Source organism: Ictalurus furcatus, chromosome 2, assembly GCF_023375685.1.
Source record: "Ictalurus furcatus strain D&B chromosome 2, Billie_1.0, whole genome shotgun sequence".
NCBI lineage: Eukaryota > Metazoa > Chordata > Actinopteri > Siluriformes > Ictaluridae > Ictalurus > Ictalurus furcatus.
In genome coordinates this window covers 33040113-33064155 of record NC_071256.1, presented here as the reverse complement: position 1 = coordinate 33064155, position 24043 = coordinate 33040113, and the positions used below count along the sequence as shown (strand labels likewise).

Sequence of the window (24043 nt, the reverse complement as noted above, 5' to 3'; positions counted from 1 at the left end):
TTTTAATTATAATGTTAAACTACAGTTAGTCTACTACTAGTAAAAGCTGCCACTACAGCTGTGAACTACATGCGCTCCACTGGAAGGCAGTGTGGGATTACACTGATCAGGATTTTATGACTCAATACATCAGAGAGTACATTTCACTCAGTGTTCTGCTTCCTCAAAAACAGGACAACTTCTGCTTTTCAATTTCAGAACTGTACAGTTCATTCAAATGAATGTTATATATACACAGTGCCCTCCACTAATATTGGCACCCTTGGTAAATATGAGCAAAGAAGGCTGTGAAAAAATTGTCTTTATTGTTTAAGCTTTTGATCAATTTTTTTTTTTTTACAAAAATACTTTGCTCTCATGGATATCAAACAATTGCAAACACAACACAGGTTTATATTTTAAAAAATCTTTGTTAAATCTAGGTGTGCATCAATTATTGGAACCCTTTCAGTCAATATTTTGTGTTACCTCCCTTTGGCAAGATAACAGCTCTGAGTCTTCTCCTATAATGCCTGATGAGGTTGGAGAATACATGGAAAGGGATCTGAGACCATTCCTCCATACAGAATCTCTCCAGATCCTTCACATTTCGAGGTCCACGCTGGTGGACTCTCCTCTTCAGTTCACTCCACAGGTGTTCTATGGGTTTCTTGGTCAGGGGACTGGGATGGACGTGGCAGGACCTTGATTTTGTGGTCAGTAAACCATTTTTGTGTTGATTTTGATGTATGTTTTGGATCACTGTCCTGCTGGAAGATCCGACCACGGCCCATTTTAAGCTTTCTGGCAGAAACAGTCAGGTTTTCATTTAATATCTGTTGATATTTGATAGAGTCCATGATGCCATGTATCCTAACAAAATGTCCAGGTCCTCTGGCAGAAAAACAGCCCCAGAACATAAAGAGCCAGCACCATATTTAACCGTGGGCATGAGGTACTTTTCCATATGGCTACCTCTCTGTGTGCACCAAAACCACCTCTGATGTTTATTGCCGAAAAGCTCTATTTTGGTTTCATCTGACCACAGACCCCGATGCCATTTGAAGTTCCAGTAGTGTCTCGCAAACTGAAGATGCTCGAGTTTGTTTTTGGATGAGAGTAGAGGCTTTTTTCTTGAAACCCTTCCAAACAGCTTGTGGTGATGTCGGTGACTTCAGATTGTAGTTTTGGAGACTTTCTGACCCCAAGACACAACTAACTTCTACAGTTCTCCAGCTGTGATCCTTGGAGATTTTTTGGCCACTCGAACCATCCTCTTCACAGTGCGCTGAGACAATACAGACACACGTCCAATTCCAGGTTGATTCATAACATCTCCAGTTGACTGGAACTTCTTAATTATTGCCCTGATGGTGGAAATGGGCATTTTCAAGGCTTGTGCTATTTTCTTATAGCCACTGCCCATTTTGTGAAGCTCAACAAACTTTTGCCGCACATCACACCTATATTCCTTGGTCTAACCCATTGCTATAAATGACTATAAGGGAATTTGGCCTATGTGTTGCCTAATATTCATACCTCTGTGAAACAGGAAGTCATGGTTGAACAATTTCCTGTTCCTAGTCACCCAGGTATATTAAAAAAAAAAAAAAAAAAAAATTAAATATCAATGGGAATATACTTTTGCACACCTATATATAAGCAAAGTTTTTGGATAAACCTGTGTTGTGTTTAATTATTTGATATCTATGTAATCAATGATATCTATTTTTTTACAGCCTTCTTTGCTCATATTTACAAAGAGTGCCAATATTAGTATAGGGCACTGTATAGCACTTTTAACAATAGATATTACTACAAAGCAACACAATCTTGTATTGTAATCCACATATTTAACCACATATAATTAGGTGAAAAAGGCAGGAGCTGACTGGTTGCAAAACAGAATACATGTGCTACTATAACAAAACCAGACAAACCACAAAAAATATATACCTTCCCCATTTTTATTGGTAAAATTACACGTAGAAGATTGTTGTTTGCATCCCCCATCCATGGAAGACCACAAAACATTTGTCCAACCCTTTCAAAGTGGGGCCAGGGCAGCGGTTCTGATCCGTTGTGCTAACTTGCAAGATGAAAAATATCAGTTTACCTTAAGAAGAATGGAAAAATACCCCCCCACCCCCCCAAAAAAAAAAAAAAAAAAAAAAAATCATAAGACAGTCAAACAGCCAGTGCACTCAGAGACAACTTAGTTACAAAAATCATTTCACCGAAAAGAAAAGAGGAAAAAAAAAAATATGGATGATTGATCTGTTTTGGGAAGGTATTGTATTGACGATGGATAATGATTGGATATGCTTTTGCAGGAGAAAAAAAAAAAGAGAAAGAAAATACAAAGTACAAATACAGCAACAGGTTTTTTTTGTTTGTTTGTTTTTTTTTTCTATACACACACATGATTTTGGTCAGATGAAGCGAACCTTGCCTTGCGTTATTCGAGTTTAAACACCAGCTTGAACGATTGATTGAACGATTTGATAAATCACATTTCATTAATGCTTAAAGACACTGGTGTTATAGCTGTTAATGCGTTACGCATTCACAGTTCAAGATCTCCTACGGTAATGATTTTTAGGGGGAACTAATCTATCGTTTATATTCATTAGACCTGGAGTAGTGGTATTCATAATTACAATAATAATAATAATAATAATAATAGCGATAACCAAGAATAATACAGAATCTACAGAAATGCTGCGCTTGAAGGGAAAACATCCTCTCACTCCCATATGTCTTTCTCCTCTCACTGGAAATTAGAAGATCAGGAAGGAAAGAAGAATTCAATACTTGTTAGGTGCTGTGCCCAGAGACGGAGAGAGGAGGTGAAAGGTCAGAATGCACTGAGGGGAGAGAGAGATAGAGAGAGAGATGGAGAGAGAGAGAGAGAGGTTGAGGATATAAAGTAGAAGGAAGCCTGTTTTCCCTCCAGCTGCAGTGTTGATTATTTATTTATTTTGGTGTGTGTGTGCGCGCGTGTGTGAATACAGACTAGAACAAGAACCTCACAGCTCTGGTTAAGTGCGACAGAATTGATCAGTTTCCCTCCTTATTCCCCAAATTTATCTTTATTTTTCTTTTTGACAGGTGGCTGCTTCTTAAATACAGCTGTTAAAGAGGTGGTCGTGGCTCTGCCTAGGGGTAGGAGTAGGAGGGATAATTGGTCAAAATATTTACAAGTGAACTGTGAACGGCCCCTTTGGTCAGTTCAGAAGCAGAATCTGATGGAGGCCACAGTCTAACCGACTAGATTTTCCACTTGGGCTGTGAATAGACATAACTGTCAGACTATGAGTTGGTTGATAATGGGTCTCTGTTGATCCTCGGCCACGGTCTCCACATGACTGGACGGACGGTTAGTTTCCTCCTCCGCAGCACTGGCCGGATCTGCCCTGAGGTGCCGCCTCCTGCAGGTCGACTCCGCCCCGAGCCCGTGCCCCAGGACCTGGTCCCCCCTGTAGCTCATTCTTCGGAAGCTTCTTAGCTGTTAAAGAAAAAAAAAAAAAAGGTGCAAAATAAGAGAAAACAAAGCAAGAACGGTTAGTAAGTCAGATTCTGCGTCCCAATTCGCCTAATTATACTATGCGCTAAAAAGTACGTACTCTTTGTGAAGGAAAAAAAAAAAAAGCATGTACTTTTGAGTACACACACTCCTCGATGCATTTCAGCTTTTCTCCGTTCATTTTTTATTATATAATTTGTACGCGTTATCATTTAGTAGACCGTCCGGGTACGCTACGATTTGGGATACCAATTCTAATCTCGGATAATGTTTAGGACGGAGAGTATACAGTTATATAGCTCTTTTAATAGAAATTTGTCCCTAATGAGCGAGCCAGAAAAACCGCACTTATAAACAGCAACCAGCTCGGCTTCTGGAGCAGTTATGTAAATTATTTAGCTGAAGACCAGAGCTGCGGGGCTAGACACATTATGTCAGAAAGGAAAGAGACCGCTTTATATACACAAAACCGGTCAAAAGTTTGTGGACACTTGACTGAAATGTTTCTCATGATCTTAAAAAGCTTTTGATCTGAAGGAGTGTGATTAAATGTTTGAAATCAGTGTTGTAGACAAAAATATAATCGTGCCGACATATTCATTTCTTTCATTAGAAAACTAGCATTTTATTTACAAAAAATTATTTTAAATGGGCGACTCGGAGCGAAATATTCCGAATAGCACTCGATAAGTGTCCAGCGTACGTGGGAACTCCTTTAATACTGTTTAAAAAGCATCTCAGGGAAATTCCTCAAGAAATCAGTCGAAAAAACACCAAGAATACATTTTTGGAAATTCTAGGCAAAAAGGGCGTCGACTTTGAAGATGATAAAATATTAAATTATTTTGATTTATTTTGGATTTTTTATCACAACATAATTCCCATAGTTCCTTTTGTGTTACTCCAGAGTTTTGATGACTTTATTATTATTATTCTAAAATGTGGAGGAAAAAAATAAAAATAAATGAATGAGTGTGCAAACTTTTGACCGGTAGAGAGAGTGTGTGTATATATTATATATTATATATACACGTTTATTAGATATAGACATCGCAGATAAGCACTTCAATCTTGCTTATGATTTATAATGAAAATCTGTATCCATCACCCTTACTTTATCATCTTTTTACTCGATAAACCAACTCTACTTTGTCGTTTTTATATGTTCTGGATCCACATAAAAACGTGGACGGAAGCACCACTTGCAAGTTGCGACAGCTGCTGCTTACCGATGGCCATGAAGATCTCGTTGACATTCATGGCGGTCTTAGCGGATGTCTCCATGAACAGCAGGCTGTTGTCGTCTGCGTACGCCTGTGCTTCCTGAGAAGACGTGTGTGGAAGTCAGAAACATGCTTGAGCATACCATCATCATCATCATGGCTCCCTTTGTCCAGAAAATGCAGACATGCACATACCTGGAAATCCACAGCTCTCTTGTTAGCAAGGTCGGCTTTGTTCCCAGCCAGAGCGATGACGATGTTGGGGCTGGCCTGTCTCTGGAGCTCCTTTACCCAGTTCTTTGCTCGGGTGAAAGTCTCCTGGAATTCGACACGCTAATTAGCAAAATATATATATATATATTTTTAACACATGTATGAATATAGGCTTTCAGCAAGAAATCTTCTGTCATGCATACTATTGTAACGAGGCAAATTTAATACACTAAAACACTACGCTTTAAAATAATAGTAAGCTTTACCGAGCAAAGGTCCGTCAATAACACCTGTGGAATAACTGACCTCAGCAGTTAGTCAGCTGAGCTTCTTACACAATAGTCTGTTGAGCAAAAGTGTATAGCGTATTGTGTATTGTGTGCGCGCGCAAGGCCAATATACTCTTGATAATAATTAAAAGGCAGTGCAACGACCTCTAACGTCCCACTGGAAGATCTGACACTAAAGTGAAGAATGTTTCATTACAACCTGTGCTGTCAAGTGTGAGACTAGTCTGAAGTCATCTCATTCTCGTATCCCAGTCCTGGAATAAAAAGTTGTGTGTCTTTTAGTATGAATATACCTGCCTTAAGGTTATCTATAAGCAAGTGTGCTCCGAAACAATGACAAAATTCACATTTAGAAGATACGTGCATTCAAAACGTACAGTCTCTCTCTACCACTGATACGGATCAACAGTTCTGATGATGCCGTTCTGCGCTTTGGCTTCTCACGGCTTTGTGACGGGCGTTTTTTCCATGCTTCTAACTGTCGAATACAGCTTAGCCCTAGGCTGTGAGGTAACTAAACAATACTGGCTATGACTATTGGCCATTTTAAAAGGGGGAGGAGCCACTCGATTGTGACATATACACACAGAGCGAGAGACAGACAGACAGAGATAGAGAGAGATAAAGAGAGATTGAGAGAGATTATATATCACGACTTCCTGTTTCAGTGGAAATGACGTCAACACACCGAATAAGGCAGATTGTTTCGAGGCGCTTCCTATTCAAGTCTTAAATAACGTCCTGGGAGGAGGTGGGATGGTTAAACTGATGATTGAATTATCAGCAGAATGAACTGCTCAAAGATAAAGTGCTGCAAGTTTGAGTAGCGTTTTTTTGTTTTGGTATCACTGATAAATCTGTCTTGCGAGCTCGTGTCCCAGTTCGTAGTGAAGGAGCGACGGCTAAGGCCTCGTGTCTTTCGAAGATAACAAGATAACGTAAAAATGTTATGCTCAGCGGAGGAGACGGAAAGCCTCTGTGGTGTGAGTATTTACATTGAGAAAGTCATGAATAAATAAACCTCATGTCTCGCACTGACCTGCATGGTTCAGATAAACCTTATACGATTATACCAACAGCTCCGCTCATACCCTCCTTTAAGTCCATGTTGGGGATTTGAGCACTACATCCTTGAGTTTGAGTGTTAGTCTGTCCATAAACATGATGATAATGATGTGTGTGTGTGTGTGTGTGTGTGTGTGTGTGTGTGTGTGTGTGTGTGTGTGTGTGTGTGTGTGCACGCTCTTACTGTGTTAGTGATGTCGTAGACTACGATGGCAGCCTGGGCTCCTCTGTAGTACATTGGTGCCAGACTGTGGTATCTCTCTTGTCCGGCTGTGTCCCAAATCTCAAACTTTACTGTTGTATCATCCAGGCAGACTGTCTGTGTGAGGAATGCGGCTGTGAGGACGACAGACAGGAAGAAATAGATGACGGACGTGGAATTATGGTAATGAAGATAATGATCACGCTAAATAAAACCAGTGTTCTTGTAAATTCATTCTCGTGCAGTACACGTCACTAAACGAGGCCATGAAGTACTACACGTTCTCCCTTTACTCAAACTTCCATCCGTTTTCTACACCGCTTTATCCTACACAGGGTCGCGGGAAACCTTATCCCAGGGGACTCGGGGCACAAGACGAGGTGCAAGCCCATCGCAGGGCGCGCGCACACACACACACACACACTACGGACAATTTAGAGATGCCGATCAACCTACAAGGCATGTCTCTAGACTAGGGGAGGAAACCAGAGTATCTGGAGGAAACCCCCGAAGCACAGGGAGAACATGCAACTGTGCCCACGCAAGGCTGAGGCAGAAATCGAACCCCCAACCCTGGAGGTGCGAGGCAAACCTGCTAACCACAAAACCACTATGGCCGCCTTAATCCAGGTGCACTCTGATTTTTTAATAGTCCTTTGCGACAGTTACTTGTCAGATTGTACGAACACGATCCGTTAATGTCGGACTGTATGACCGTCAAGACGTGAAAAACACGCGCACAAGAAGACACGTACGGACTAGGACAAGCAACACTACAGGACTGTGCCTCAAATCTTCCGACACGGCCAGAATTTAATCAGGAGGAAAAATTTAACGTCGGGAAACACGTCAAACTAGCGATCAAAGACTACGGATTTTTGGCCTGGGATTACAGTTATCTCAGGATTCTCGAAATTTGTCTCAGACGACTGAATCGTGGCCAAAATCGTACAGCTTGAACAAGGCTTTACGCAAACGTTATTTAATAACAAAATAACAGTTGGTCAATTCGGCCTATCGGTTGCAAAAAAAATGCTATTTTAGTTGATCTGCTGAACAATGAAAAATAAAACGTTTTGGAATAATCGAAAAGATCCCAGACAGTAAAGTAAGTGCAAGATTCCCTTTAAGATTTGATTTCTGTTCACTGAAACAGTGGCACTAGGGAGTCTTATAAAAACATCATCACTCAACTAATGAGAAGAAGAGAAGGAGAAAATCCAGAAAAAGGGAAAGAAAAAAAAACCCCCCCACAGAAGTTAGGACTTGTGCCGAGTCAGCAAGGCTGCTCACATGACTGTACAGTAGGTAACTAGCACATCCAGCTCTGTGACCTCTGACCTGCTGCTGGACAGAAAAAGTAAGAAAATAAAACCGGGAAGAGAGAAAGTGCTGACCCGGATCCGAACACCGCGGCTGATGGAAGCGCGTGGCATCCTGTGTGGAACAAGACGGAGAACTTCTTTCTGCTTCTGCGAACAATTCTTCATCTCACCAAAAGCCCGTGCTTTTACTAAAGCGTCTCTCTCACACTTTTTTTTTTTTTTTTTTAAGCGCGTGGTCGCTGAGAACCGCAGACAGTTTCACTCTGGAGAAAAGGTACAAAACGCGCACACGCACACAAACCAGAAAATCCAGGAAATTCCACAGTCATGCTGCTTCCTCTGCTTCGTGCATGGGGCGCCGCGACTTCCCGTCAGCTCGCTCGCATGGAAAGTGCAAGCTCACCTTTCTAATGACATCACAGCCCGCAGTTCACACACACACACACACATTTACCCTTTAAGACATTTAATCACAGCGTGGGCGTTATCGTGAGGAAGGACTTTGCTGAGATGTGCCGAGTCTTCAAGTACAAGTCTCTAACCGCTCTAAGGAATAAAAAAGGCCTCGATTAAAGTCACATGACACACAGGGTCTGCCATTAAAGTGGTTTCTCTCTCCCACTCTGGACATTTACTATCCAACACTGAGAAATATCCACTTCAGCATCATAAAGGAATATTTAACTGCACACGCAAAGACAGTAGAAATGTCACGTACGTCAAGATACAAGTAAATATATAAACGCACTGACTCAACTTCAAAATTATTGGCACCCTTAATTAAAAAAAATGGTTGTGGAAAAAACCTACGCTGCAAATGAGAGAACTTTAAAACAAAATCATGATTTTGTTTTTTAATTAATCATAACAGTACTGCTTCATCTCCTACATAAATTATTTTCTTTAAAAAGAAAAACTCGTAAAACTCCACACACACACACACACACACACACACACACACACACACCTCCAATGGTGCTCTCCTGGTACTCGTGGAACTGGCCCTTGACGAAGCGCAGTACCAGGCTGGACTTGCCAACGGCCGACTCTCCCAGCAGCACCAGCTTGAACTGGCAGATCTTGTTGGCGGCGGCGGCGGTGGTGCCGTTGGTCCGCGTCGTTCCTCCTCGCCCCGCCATGCCAGCACTAGAGGAGAGCAGGCTGGGCTAACGCCGGGACTGGAGCTCAGCAAGGACACAGAGGACGAGAGGGGGAGCAGAGGACACCAGGATCGAGACCAGGCTAAACGACGGATGGAGGGAGTCACAGATGGAGCAGTCACAGGTGGAGAAAACCTAGAAAATCCACAGACAGAACATATCGTTACGATCAGAAAAAAAGAAAGAAAAAACAAACAAACAGTCATTCAGAACTCTTCATAGGAACATATAAACAACTTCGTACTCAACGAAGCTTCCTTAACCACGCCAAAACTTCAAAAGAAGGATTTCTGCCAAAAAGATCAATAAATCCCACAATAGGAGTCATTTCCTTTAAGGGTAGCATTTCACACAAAACTGCAAGTGTGTCGTGTTCTACCTTACATAAGCTAGTAAAACCACTCCTGGGTTATTGGGTTTTTTTTTTTCTTCCCTGAGCCAGTGTCGTCCTTATTTGAGTCACACACGGAAGTAACCTGCGGTATTCACACGAAGCAGAAAACAGCTGAATGATAAGAATACCTTGGGAGTACAGCGGCAATGCAGGGACACACCGGGGTCATCGGTCTGAAGCCAGATATACAGTTTATCAGTAACTCATTTGAGAGTTCGCGTCGGACCTCGTTTACCATCCCGAGGGGAAAAAAGAAGGTTTGGAAAGGAAGTCTGTGCACTGCCAGGAAACATTTACTTTATTACTCGTGTTTATTCTCATTAAAACGTGGTTGCTGTAGTGTACGCGTGACTGCGTGGACAAAGTAAAAACTGGATGTGAGAGAACACCACGAGAGGTGAATAACACCAAAGAACCGAGAAACGTTCGTAAAGACTAATACATTGTTAGAATATCGACTTTGAGATCACTTGTGTCATAGTACACTTTTCAAGAGGTGGCAGTGATGAAAATGACCTGCACCTAGCGAGAACAATGAAAAACAATGCTCGTTTACATGGCAAAAATGACAGGCAACGAAAACGACAGTTCATAGAAAGGCTTAGAATAAATGAAGAATAAACTGTTTTTATTAGGGAGTAATTCTTGTGGAGGTTAACAACAGGGATAGCAGATAGAGAAAAGATATAACTAATGAGGCGTATTTTACTATCGAATTAAGTTACGTTAGCCGGTGAAGCTAGTTGTGTGACTTCATATAACGATACCATGAAATGATGTTAGTATCTAAAGTGGCTTGGTAACTAAAGGTAGAAAGTTAGGCTGTGTTCATATGAAACACCTTTTTTTTTCCTGATCTATATATATATAAAAAAGACAAACAAAATTAACGCTGTTCCAAAATGCAGTTGAGCGTCCCAAAAGAAACTCGGGGCGTTTTTGAAATCACGTCTACTCCACAGGGTTATTATGTAAACAGGTGCTGACGGCTTCAAAAGAAGAAAAACGTTGAAATGTCGGTCTCCTTTATGTCCTCTGTTTGCCTGTCGGACATCTCGGACTAGATGAGGGAACACCACTTTAAGCTCAACTTGGCAAAAACTGAGCTTCTCGTCATCCCAGCCTGCTCCTCAATCGACCACAACCTCACCGTACAGCTCGGTCAACCACACTCAAGCCAACCAGGACAGCCAGGAACCTTGGGGTGATTTTTGATGACGGCTTGACCTTTACAGACCACATTTCCACAAGTGCAAGATCCTGAAGGTTCATCCTGTACAACATCAAGAGAATCAGACCCTCTCTCACCGAACAGGCCACACAGATACTAGTCCAGGCGCTTGTCATATCAAAACTGGACTACTGCACCGCACTACTCTCGGGTCTCCCAGCCAGCTCCATCAAACCCCTTCAGATGATTCAGAATGCAGCAGCACGCCTCGTCTTCAACCAGCACAAAAGAACCCACATCACACCCCTCTTCATCTCCCTCCACTGGCTTCCTGTAGCCGCCCGAATCAAATTCAAGGCCTTGATGCTCACGTACAAGACCTTGTCTGGAACAGCACCCTCCTACCTCAACTCTCTCCTGAAAGCTTACGTTCCCTCACGCAATCTGAGATCGGTTAACGACCGACATTTAGTAGCGCCTACTCAGCGTGGCTCAAGGTCCCTTTCCAGAACCTTCACACTAACCGTCCCTCAGTGGTGGAGTGAACTTCCAACCTCAATCCAGACCACAGAATCTGTCACTATCTTCAAAAAACAGCTAAAGACCCACCTCTTCCGTGAGCACTTACTAAACTAACCCCTAAAACGCCAACCCCATATTATTTATTTAAAACAAAACACTCTGGCACTTACACCTCTACTCTGCGCACTTTGCTTCTCTAGAACTCGATTAAAGATCTTGTACAGTAGCACTACTTGTATTGTTCTCCGCTTGATCTATCACTTTGCTTGTATTTCCTCATTTGTAAGTCGCTTCGGATAAAAGCGTCCGCTAAACGAATAAATGTGATTCAACACCTTTATTCTTCCTATATGTACAAGTTATGGTAATCCACATACGTTTTCACTGAATCCCAAACATGTTAATTGTTGAAATGAATATTGTACTTTTATAGTCAAAAGTCTAAAGTGTTGCCAGCTTTCTTTCACAAATATGGTGAGGATAATGGTTAAAAAACATGTGAAATAAAAATAACAAAATTTCCTTTGAATAATTTCAAACCCACCAACCCCCCTCCCCTGGGAACCTGGACAGCAGCATTTAAGCGTTCTGTAAAACAATGGTGAAGACCCTGACAGTGTAATTTCTGTCCTGTTTCCTGTGTGTCATCCGTCATTTAAGCTACTTGTTTCGTCTTGGCCTTTCTGTTGTTAGGTATGGAGTCCTCACTACAGCCTCAAAAACCGGCAGTATAGAAAATGACTTGTGGCAACAACCATGCTGTCTTGAAAACACAATTCCCAATAAAATAACAAATTATTAAGTTACAGTGGTGCTTGAAAGTTTGTGAACCCTTTAGAATTTTCTATAAATCTGCATAAATATATAAATACCTAAAACATCAGATTTTCACACAAGTCCTAAAAGTAGACCAAGAGAACCCAATTAAACGAATGAGACAAAAAAAATTATACTTGGTCATTTATTTATTGAGGAAAATTATCCAATATTACATAGCTGCGAGTGGCAAATGGCCAAGTCAAAGTCCTGACTTCAATCTAATAGAAATGTTGTGGAAAGTCCTGAAGCAAGCCGTTCATGTGAGGAAACCTACCAACATCCCAGAGTTGAAGCTGTTCTGTACTGAGGAATGGACTAAAATCCCTGAGCAGACGTGCAGGACCGATCAACAGTTACCCCAAACGTTTAGTTGCAGTTATTGCTGCACAAGGGGGTCACACCAGATACTAAAAGCAAAGGTTCACATACTTTTGCCACTCACAGATATGCAACATTGGATCATTTTCATCAATAAATAAATGACCAAGTACAATATTTTTGTCTAATTTGTTTAACTGGGTTTTATTTATCTACCTTTAGGACTTGTGAAAATCTGATGATGCTTTAAGTCATATTTATGCAGAAACGTAGAACATTCTAAAGGGTTCACAAACTTTCAAGCACCGCTGTACATCTCTAACGATTCAATTCAAATGCTTGACCGCCTCCTTTATTTTACTAATATTTGTTACTTCTTTTCATCCAACAAAACCATGTCACAATTATTGGCACCCCTACCTTTCGTACAACCTCTTCGCCAACAGACAACACGTCTACTATAACGATGAATGAGAGTGGAGAATAATTTAAAAAAAATTTTTTTTAAATCACTTACTACTACATTACACCTTGTTATTTCCTCCCATGAGTGTCCTGAATACTGTTCAGACGTATGATAATGCAGATCTTAGTGTTAATTGGTACAAAAGCCCCTATAATGAGCAGCAAATTGGAGGAAACTGAGGCGAATACACAGATTTCCTCCACCTGCACTGATTGGAACATCCAACACCGCTGAAAGTCGACTACTCTAGGGTTATTCTAACACGACTCCAGGACACACTAGCACAAAATGACTCAAAACAGGAAGGAACCAGTCTTCCAAAGTAGACTATCAAGTCACAGTGAAACAGCGAGATGAAGAGACCGGGTGTTTGATTGAGCAACAGCACGCATGGTATTGTTTCTCCTCTTGTGCTTGAGGGCGTGTGTATATTTACTTTCGTTTGTCCAGTGCAGATATATTTCATCTCTACTATAGGGGATGTAGCCACAGGCACGTCTCAAAGAGAAATTAGAGGCAGGTCTGTTATCTCCCAATCAACTATAGTTAAATTCAAATAAATCAGCGAAAAATAACAATAATGAAGAACTTTTCTAAATGTAATTGGGGCAATAGAAAGCTCACATGTGGTTATAAAAGCCCCAAAAAATCGTATTAATTTCTTAGACAGAAGATCTTAGATCACATGACATACTCCATTCATCCACAACGATCAGTGCCCTGAGCAGTGCCCCTGGGCTTTTTATAAAGGGAAATGGTTGACCATATATGGCGATTTGGGGGTGTGTGCTTATGCAAATGAGCGCAGTCGTTGCAAGAGCATCGCAAATTACACGATATTTGACTTACTTCAAAAGTGGGAAGACAGCCTGGCGCATTTGACCTTTGTGTATTCCATCTACAAAGTTTGGTGGAGAGGTGAAGAAAACATGGACGCCTCCGTGTTCGTCTTTTGCAAGCGTCGAGCCAACTAATCGTGATGAATATTTTCCTTCTCAGAACAGGGAATTGTGTAGTCATTGTTATAGGTTATAGATTTAACAGGCTAATGTGTCTCTACATTGACTGAACGAAAGCCATGTTGATCGGACGTCACGTGCTGAATCCGGAGTTGAGGAGGCCGTTTCATTCCTGAGTAAGGATCACGAGTTGAGGGGACGTTTCCTGTGGTTTTTTTCCCTAGTCGGTGGTCAAAAATCTGAATATCGATAGCTACTACTTTCAGAGTTTAAAAATTCTGCAAAAATGACAAGTGGGTTTCTCTGGACACCTACTCAACTAATTGGTCTCAATGAAGCCTTGTATTGTGGTGTGTAACTAACCTGGATTAGGGTTATGGCCACCTGAGGCCCTGTTTACACTAGTGCGTTTTCGTTTTAAAACGAAAACAATCCTTGTCCACGTTGGCGTTGCCGCTGTGTTTCAGAAACGATCTCCATCCACGCATGTCACATGACCATTCATGCACACTTTGCAGGCGCAAACCAGTATAAACAATAAGTTGGTTGCTAGTCACCTGCAGGCACAACAAACCGGGGTTCCATGTAGGGCTTACGCCGCTCGAAATGAGATTTGTTGCCGATTGCTCTAAATCCTAGCTCGCCTCTTGTGCATGTAGGCAGCTGCAGTATTATAAAATACAGGTTTTAACTGCACAATGGCTGCGAAGAACGACAACAAAGCAAGCAAAGCTTGCGGTTCAGTCTCTGTGTTGTGTATATGATCAAGGTAGCGTAATGGTCATATGGTAGGGGCTTGACGAATCAGGGAAGGATACGCAGTGATCCAGAAGACCCAATCAGGGAGCGAATGCGGGCGGAGCCACACCTTCATTTTGGTCCGTGTACACTGAAACGCGAACCCGGAGTTTTTAAACTAACACGGGGTCTTCGGTGTTTCCAAAAGTCCCCATTCTCGACAGTTGAAAACGCCGCAGTAGTGTAGACGACAGGAGTAACCGTAGTACGAGTTACGCGTCTTAAAACGAAAACGCACTAGTGTAAACATGGCCTGAATTTCTAACAGACGCAACACACACACACACACACACACACACACAGGTTCAAGAACAACATACAGGTCTATTAATCAATAAAACGACTAAATATAACATTTCAATCATCATAATAAATGGGAGTGGAGTGTTTCTTACAGCACATTAACTCCTACAGGAATTGTCTGGGCAGTGTTTAATGCAAGCGATGGTAGCAGTAACGATTACGGAAGCACTGTTTATTATTCCTAGAAAATATAAATAAATAAAAACATGATCAGATTTGTAAATCCCTCTGGATAAAGATGTCTTTGGGTTAAGGTCCAATCCACTGGCGGAGTTCTTTACACATGCTGAACATGTATGTTCCCTAAGTTATTATTACTCTTGCCTAGATTATACAAGGAAAAATTGTGTGCTTTGCTCGATTCTAGAAACGGAACCCATCCGATAATTAGAATCCGTATTGTGTTCGTTATAATCGCCATAAAAGGGAAAGAGTTTAACAGAATAATAATAAAAAAAAGAAGGGTTTGTGCAAGTCGTATATATTTATAGCTATTTACGGCTATGTACACGTCCCTATAATAAAAAATTTAGTGCTTCTTCTTCAGTTTAAAAGCGAAGTAAATTTGAAAGAAGCTGATCTCATGGTTTCTGTAAGGGAATCGCTATTGGAAGAAGCATTTCTAAGCTTGTCTGTGCACGAGTAGATTTTCCAGCCAACACCATTATCTTGGTTTCACTCATGTGAACTTGCTGCCAAAATATACCGCAAACAAAACAGAGAAACAAACCGCTTCAATACTAATGAAGGGTGGCTGTAATTATTATTAGTCAGTGCTGCTTGCTCAGGAAGCAAACCAATGAATCATGAAATTCCTCCTTATCACTTCATATGTCCTTCATACAAAAAAAAGATATGAAGAATGTATTGAAATTTAAACCTGTAATGTCCTCGACCTCAGAGCAAAACTGACTACAATACCACTTGGGGGGGGGGGGGAGAGAAAAAAAAAATTGTTCGCTATTCCACCTTGGAGTATCATCACGAGTGTGAAAGAGAGAACACTGGTTATAGTAGAAGAAAAACTTGTGCTCAATTTCCTTGTACTTTTTTTTGTTCTGGGACATGGTTTCATTATCCAAGCAGCAAAACTGTGAGACTATCGTTCACATCGTGAAGAGGAAAGGGGACATTACTGAACACAAAAATAGGAAATGCTTCTCTGGATATCGACCCAGTTTCCTGTGAACCTGCCAATGGATTGCGTGTGAGCATTTGCGAAGAGAAGAACGTTTGCCTATCTGGGTTTACAGAAGCATTCTGCAATATAAATAGACAGATAACACTGTTGCTTATTCAAACACACACACACACACTTTTAACCAAAGCAAAAGATATTCTTCTTATCGTTACAAGATGTGAACAACAAACCACACCACAGCACTACAAACTCTCCAATCTGATTGGTCAGAAGGTGTCGATTCACTTCATACCGCGGTGATGATGAATTCTCCAATCTGACTGGTCAGCTCAGATGGTAGTGCCGGCTGTAATTCAAAACATGGGTCTATATTAACGCGCTCGTTCCAATCTCGTTCTATGGGACTTCTACGCCACACCACATAATCAAAGCCCGATAATAAATGGATTTTGAAATAAGTAAACAGACATCAACAAACATCTCGTAAACAGACATCTTATAACCGTTGCTATGGTGATGTTTCTGTAAGGAGACGATTATTTAGGTGAATATCAATGGAAGGACTCCAGTGTCAGTGTCTAAAACAAGACCCTGGTGGGGGAACGATTGTTTATAGCTACTACAATGCAAGTGACAGCAGGAACTAACGTGTTTTGCGGATGTTCCACAACATTAAACGTGATGATAAATGGTTAAAAAGTATGACATGTAGTTCTTGTATGATCCCTTGCTAGAAAAGCAATAAAACCCACTTGCATCACTTCCAGGAGGTAACAGTAACTCTGCTTTACATGGAACCGCATTACACCGCCCTGTCATTGACGGTTTTCCTCGAACTGCATGCCCGGTCATGTTCTATCCCATACATATCACGGTAATGAAGCTTACTATGCTAGGACAGAAATCTCCAAGCGCACCAATCTTCAATCCAGGAATTCTCACCATGTCTTGAACGCGTTAACACGAGGACATTTCTGCTTGTATCAGTGTGTGCGAAAGACTGACGTGCTTCACATTTATAGATCAACCAGCTAATTTCCCTTCACCTTAATGAGCAACGGCTCATAAAAGTTAATCAGTGACGGGTGGTGATTCTGACCCTGCGATAAACCGAGTGACCGGATCTCTCTGGTAACTGTACGAGACGGAGATCTATCGCTTGATGACTGAGAGGATCACTAAAAACGTCCGAATGAAAGACCTGCACGGATGAAACGGGGCATTATTTTTAATTACTTCCTCTCGCAGACTGCGTTCACCGGCTCCAAATGAAGGGAATGTGAAAAAGCGGCGTGTGACTCCGACACGACTGCTATTTACTCAAATCACGCTACGTCGCTCCGAGCACGAGTGGCTGACGTGAGAGATTTCAAACTGAGCTAGTGTGTTTCGCTTTCACGTAGCAGAGCAAACCACACCACTGAGATGTGATAAAGTGCTGGCGGAGGCTCTTACCAAAATGCCCAGCTTTGGACTGACACACAGTTTACAGAAACATACTGCATCACATGCCACATTAAATCCAATTTCAAACCAGCTGGAAATATTCTGTGATTGTGTAGAAAAGACCAGAAGTCCATCCTGGTGCTGTACAACACGATAAAGCTTTCGACTCCAGCATTACGGATATGTCTGATCGCTTGCATGAGCTTAGCATGCGCAAGATCTACTCATGCAACCTTCCTAAGACGTCACAGATATACGGATGGGTGACAAATTAAAGGAACATAAGGCGTTGAGCCACCAGAGCACCTCTGATACTTTCTACACGTCTCTGGAATGATGAACACCATTCTCTCCTTCAGCTAAAGGAGAGTAAAGTAAAGACGGTGGCGGAGAGCGTGGCGTAACACGTCGCTCAGAAATCTCCCCCAAGTGTTTGACAGGATCCAGACCTGGTGACTGCGAAGGTCAGAACTTTCGTGAGCTTTTGCGCCCTGGGATGGGGGCGGAGTCATCATGGGAGAGACCATGACCATCCAGAGGACCAGCAAAATGGCGTCTATACTGTAACTGGGTTCTTTCTTTCTTTTCTTTTTGTATATATGTAACAGCTCAGCAGAATTATGGACGTGACATCACATGGAGTGATGAAGATCTTTAAAGAAAGTGTTAAATGACAGAAAAATGTGTCCTTTAAAAAGGCTATATGCTTATACATAACTTAATTCTTGTACTCATTAATCATTAATATATTAAAATATTGAATATTACTGAGAATAATTCTTGTATCGTAAACAAATTTAGAAAATATTAATTTAAAAAAAACAAGAAAATCCTGAAACACTATGATGCAACTGGATGAAATAAACAAATATTTTCTTAATAAATCAGTCAGAGTGGTTAAAAAGCAGGCCGGCATGAGTCATACAAATCAATATTTACTTTTCCTTATAATTCTCGCTTCATACTAACGTTTGAAATTTGCTCATCGTCGAGTTAAAACATGTCTCAGGATCTCATATACACACACACATATATATATATATATATATATTTTTTTTAAGTAATAGAATAAGAAGGTGGGGAGGGGTCTCTTGCATGTGACCCTGACACATGGCCGCGTACAGAAATCAGGCCACAGAGCCGTCATCAGCACTCCCAGCAGCCTGCAAGGTCTAAACGCAACACTCGAGAAATGACTCAGTGTGCTGAGCCAGCCCGATTCAAACACAGACGACATGATTCGACTTTCCTCTTCTACTCCTCAAAGTCGCACACGCTGACGCACGCCGTAATCACCCATTTGACCTTCGAGCCTGGAACTGGGAGCGACTCGATCGGTCTCACTTCCTTTCCTGTAGCAAAAACACACCCGGGAACAATCCACACCATCCGAGAAGTCCTCCAAAGATAAGACGAATCCGTGAGCGAGCGACAACCTACGTTACCACCTATACAGTACCCTGTACTCATCAGTGCGGCGGAGTGCAAAAGTTTGGACACCCTTCTAACATAAAGGAAACAAGGAAATGTAATTTACCCCGACTTATTATTTTTTTTTTTAAATAGATTTTTAGTGTTGGGTTTCCACAAAGATTTCTTCATGATCACAGGTTACATTGTGCACGTTGAAACATCATTAGTGTAACATTTCTGAACATCCAGTTGTGCAAAACAAACTATTTTTCTCTTGGTTTCACCTTACGGTTTAGATTATTCGTTTGTCTGCAGACACACATTCATGTTTCTTTGTAAAACTACACAGCCGTGGTTCTCAAAGTGGGATTCATAAAGCAAAGCCCAGGGGTGCTGTGAATCTCAAATACTACTACTACTAATAATAATAATTAAAATATCAGTCATATTATTGAGTCCTTACTTGATTTAACTTCAATTCAAGTTGAATGGATTCAATCCAAAATTGCACATAGTAATGCCTTCTAAATAATATTAGCCCGGATGATGGAAAGTTCAGGAATTAATGAATAGCCAAGATATTACTGTATACATTTAATATCCAGTATTAAGACTAATATTTTGGATTATGTTCAGAGAAGGTCCAAGTTATTTCATCCCTGACTGTAGAAAGTCTAGGAGAGCTGTGTATAGGGGGTGCAAACTTTTGCACTCAGCCGTAGCCTCACAGACCGGCCAACAACTCAAACACTACTGGAGGGAGTTAGACTTGTTCTTTTTTTTAAATGTATTTTATTTAACCAGGGATTTTAAAAAAAAAAAAAAACACCCCAGTAATAAAAGAGTGAGCTATAGGGAGTGGTACACAGCAGCAGCGCGGTCAGTTATGGCTCCTGAACGACGTCAACATTTAGAAAGCAGAAGCTGAATATCTCTCACTTCTCTTCTCCTCCTCCTCTCTCCACCCTTTTTAAAAATAAATGAATAAATGTAAACCCTGTAATTAGCTACGCGCGTCTGTTTACACCAAACATTAACGCACTCTTAGCATAGTTTCACACCGCAAGACTATCGCACACAGCAGCGCGAGCTAACCAGCTAACAAACAAACAAACTAAACTAAACTAAACTACGTTAACTAGCTGATTAATTACCCACCTGGAGAGAGACACGGGATAATAAACAGTCCTGTCACGAGTACAATTTCCTCAAAGAATAAGATTAGCCAAGCTAGCTAAGGCGGCTAACTTGGTAGCGTAACAGGTTAGCATCTAGCAGCTGACGTTCGGTAGATGACACAGGCGATTTATTCCAGCGAGCAGAATGACCGCTGATATATTTATATAGAGATATATCTATACACACACACACACACACACACACACTTAACACTCAGGCATTCTCATGTCGATAAATTCAACCGGTATTTACATTACCTTAGTAAACGGTTCTCAAAATGTTGATTGAGCGGAATTTCCCTTCTCGCCGCCCCAAGACGTCTCTAGTCCAGCCGATGGGCCCCGGCCTTCACTTCCGCCTGCGGGAACTGACTTCCGGATCCGCCTACTTCCGGGTGGAGGGAGTGACTAGAGCCATAACCATTTCAGCCGGTCTATGTAGTGTAATAAATGAATAAATAAGAGGCGTATTTTTTAAAATAAATAAATAAATACAATGACATAGGGGTGTCAAAGTTATTTTAGGTAAGGGTGACCTAGTGAGTGTATTGAGGTGACCATACGGTATTTGGACACTTGAGGGCAAATGGCAAAATGGGGGGTTCAAGGTGGCATCGGGGCAGTGTGTGTGGCACGGATAGGTAGTTGATATATACACAATATGGCCAAAAGTATGTGGGTATACTTATACTTTTGCATCACACATTGGTGATACTTCATCCAGGTTGTCCATCCATCCATCTTCTATACCACTTATCCTACGCTGGGAACCTGGAGCCTATCCCAGGGAGCATCGGCCAGAAGGTGGGGTACACCTTGGACGGGGTGCCAATCCAACGCAGGGCACATTCACATATCTCATACTCATACACTACAGACACTTTGGACATGCCAATCAGCCTACCGTGCATGTCTTTGGACTGGGGGAGGAAACCCCCGCAGCACGGGGAGAACATGCAAACTCCACACACACAGGAATCGAACCCAACCCTGGAGGTGTGCGGCGAACGTGCTAACCACTAAGCCACTGTGCGCCATATCAAGATTGTCATGGTTATTATTTAGGTCACTTCCCTGCCAGTTCACACACACACACACACACACACACGCACACACACACAACCACGCACGCACGCACACACACACACGCACGCACGCACACACACACACACACACACACATTCACTCCTAGGGGTAATTTGTCTTAACCATCAGTTCACATACTGGCATGTTTTTGGGCAGAGAGAGGAAACCAGAGGAGGAAAACCCACAAGGCCACAGAGAAAACATGCAAAGAAACAGAAATATGGTCTATTAGCTTAAACAGCTAGTATACATCCATGAGTTAAGTAAAATTGCATTTAGATATATACTGTTATTTAAAGTTTAATGCTTTTATTATTCATATATACTATCTTTATATAGTCTTTTCAAAATTATAAAGCTATAAAGCTATTTAAACTTCATGGTTATTCTTACTGAAATGTCACTCAAACGACCCACATAAATAATCACATGGTTTTCATGTGAATATTACAATCATTTAAAAAATAAATAAATAAATTATATATCTATATATATATTTTACATTACCCACATTTAGGACATTTATTTTTCATGTCATCACATATAATTCACACGACGTCTTGGTTAACTTGAGTTCACGTGCAATTTCATGTTGAAATGCACCGTCATGTGTTTCCTGTGATGATCCTGATATTACTCACATCATCACAGGTGAAAAACGTCTGATCGTGTGACACGTGACTGTCCATCTGAAATATAAACATGATGTGAATTGTGACATTTATTTTTTCCTAAGGGGAATTAAACCTTCTTAAGCTTCTTATTCTTATTAGTTATCAATGTAATTGCCAATTCTCACCTTAGGAGGGTGCTACATACATGTGCTACCCACACGGACATTCTTCAGATTCTTTCTCATTATGTGTCTCTGTTCGACTTTCCATTTTAGTGAGTGTAAAAATCGAACTTACGCTGTCTAATAGCTTATTTTCCACCCACTCGCACTCTGTCAAACATAAACGCTGCTAATTACTACTAAGGCTGAAGGAGAACAGGCAGTAGGCTATAATTAAAATGAAATCTCGTAATCTTCACCCACCATCTGCTTTATGCCATTAATAAGGATTTGGATAAGGATGCTCAAAGATATGAACTGTTCTTTCTTGCAAGAATTTTGTTCTCTGAAGAGGATCGTGTGATTTACAGTACAGCCTTTTTTCAAATGATAGAATTTAATCTGAGCTGTTTCTTCTATGGCAGATGTTTAGTTGCAGCTGGGTGGACGTAGGAATGTATTCTATTTCAAATCAATTTAGCCAATTCCCACCGTCCATCTGGTCGTATGAGTATCTGTAGCATACAGTATGTGTGATTACCACAGACAAGAATTTCAACACATTTCCCTGTACTGAGAAAACAACTGAAAACCTGTTTACTTGACATTCGCTTGTAATGAAAGTCTAACAGCAGCTGTCGGGGAGTCAATATGTAAGGCATAAAATCACAACAGGACTGTTATAGAAAAATAATCAACAACAGGCTGGACACTCGAAGCGGAGTTACGTTTACGAGCCGAAAGTCGATTATTTTCCTCTGAGAGTATGTTCAGTGTTTTATTGTATTGTATGTTAAAGTATTTTATAATTTGCTCATTTGCTTATTAATCAACAAAACATCGTACTTTTAATTGTTCATAGTTATATTGAATGTTGTGGAACGTCCAGAAAACGAGTTAGTCCCTGTTTACACGTACGTTATAGCAGCTATAAATAGTCCTTCCGTCACCATCTTTTTTTTTTTTTTTTCAAAAGAAAGCAAAGAGTGAAGTCCTCTGTACCGTAAACTTTCCCGTGGTGGAAAACGTACTGACTGCTGACTGTTGAATTCTCAAATCTGATTGGTCAGAAGGTATTGATTCGTTTTCTATAACAGCAGTTCTGCAAGGCAAATGACTAGTTTATATTAATGCACTCGGGGCACACAGGGGCTTAGTGGTTAGCACGTTCACCTCACGCTGCCAGGGTCAGGAGTTTGATTCCTGTCGCGGTCCTGTGTGTGAGGAGTTTGCATGTTCTCCCCGTGCTGCGGGGGTTTCCTCCGGGTACTCCGGTTTCCTCCAGTCCAAAGACGTGCATGGTAGGCTGATTGGCATGTACAAAGTGTCGGTAATGTATGAATGGGTGTGTGAGTGTGTATGTGAGTGTGCCCTGTGATGGATTGTGTACCCCGCCTTGTGCCCGATGCTCCCTGGGATAAGCGGTATAGAAAATGGATGGATATTAATGCACTCGTTCTAATATGTTATCGTTTCAATAATAATTGAACAAAGAAAAACATATAATCATCGATGGTGATGGTTTTCTGTAAGGAGATGTGTAGGCTATTTAATATCTTGTGGGACTTACTGTATCACCACTTATGGAAGGAGTCTTCAGTGTCAGCGCTTCGTAACTTTGTAACATTTTTCGGACTTTTTAGGATTTAGCATTTTCCAATTTCTCTGTAACATGACAAGCTGAACATTTAGTCTCATTAATTTCAAGAGAGACAGAAAATAAATAGAGGCTGGTGAGGGAGCAGTTAATAGAACCTGTCCAATAGAAGTGATAACAGGAACTCATGGATGTTCCGCAGCATTAGAAGGAATTATAAATGCTGAAAAAGCATGACATGTCGCTCTTTAATGATAATTGATGCAAAAAAAGAATAATTTTACGGCAAAACCGTATGGTAATTAAACACTTCAAGATGTGTTGCTGGAAAATACTGGAAAACTTCACATCCAACCATGCCATTGTTGATTATTTTCCTACAACGGCACTTCTCTTCTGGGATTGTTTTCTTCCTCATTAAATTGAATCAGGTTTTGTATGGTTGTCACCGCAGAGATTCGTTTGAAAAGCGCAGGAATGTTCCTGAAACATATCTCTCGTACTGTTCGGAGACTTCTTTATTATGCGTAGACGCTGTGCAAATGTTCTTCATTTTTCTCCTCTGTACATTTGCACCAGTGCCTTTCTTCTTCATCTTATTAATTTGATTTGTGACCGTGTACCGTTATGCCTACATGGATCTATTTTTAATGCTTGGTGTTTTTTTTTTTTGG

At 41.1% G+C, this 24043-nt stretch overlaps 1 protein-coding gene across 1 annotated transcript; it reads right to left on the bottom strand.

Moving 5' to 3' along the window:
- Window positions 1-1930: 1930 nt before the first annotated feature.
- Window positions 1931-20275, bottom strand: rab5c (RAB5C, member RAS oncogene family). The gene is made up of 6 exons (XM_053615479.1): window positions 20170-20275; window positions 8791-9118; window positions 6481-6632; window positions 4924-5046; window positions 4735-4828; window positions 1931-3487 (listed from the first exon to the last, which is right to left on the bottom strand). The coding sequence occupies exons 2-6, from the start codon at window positions 8960-8962 to the stop codon at window positions 3360-3362; spliced, it is 669 nt and encodes a 222-aa protein (XP_053471454.1). The 5' UTR covers window positions 8963-9118; window positions 20170-20275; the 3' UTR covers window positions 1931-3359.
- Window positions 20276-24043: the final 3768 nt, after the last annotated feature.

Coding starts and splice junctions, on each gene's coding strand:
- rab5c (XM_053615479.1), bottom strand. CDS start 8,962: ATGGCGGGGCGAGGAGGAACGACGCGGACCAACGGCACCACCGCCGCC. Junction 6,633..8,790: donor CCAGGAGAGCACCATTGGAG/GTGTGTGTGTGT, acceptor TCGTCCTCACAG/CCGCATTCCTCACACAGACA. Junction 3,488..4,734: donor CGAGATCTTCATGGCCATCG/GTAAGCAGCAGC, acceptor TTTCTTTAACAG/CTAAGAAGCTTCCGAAGAAT.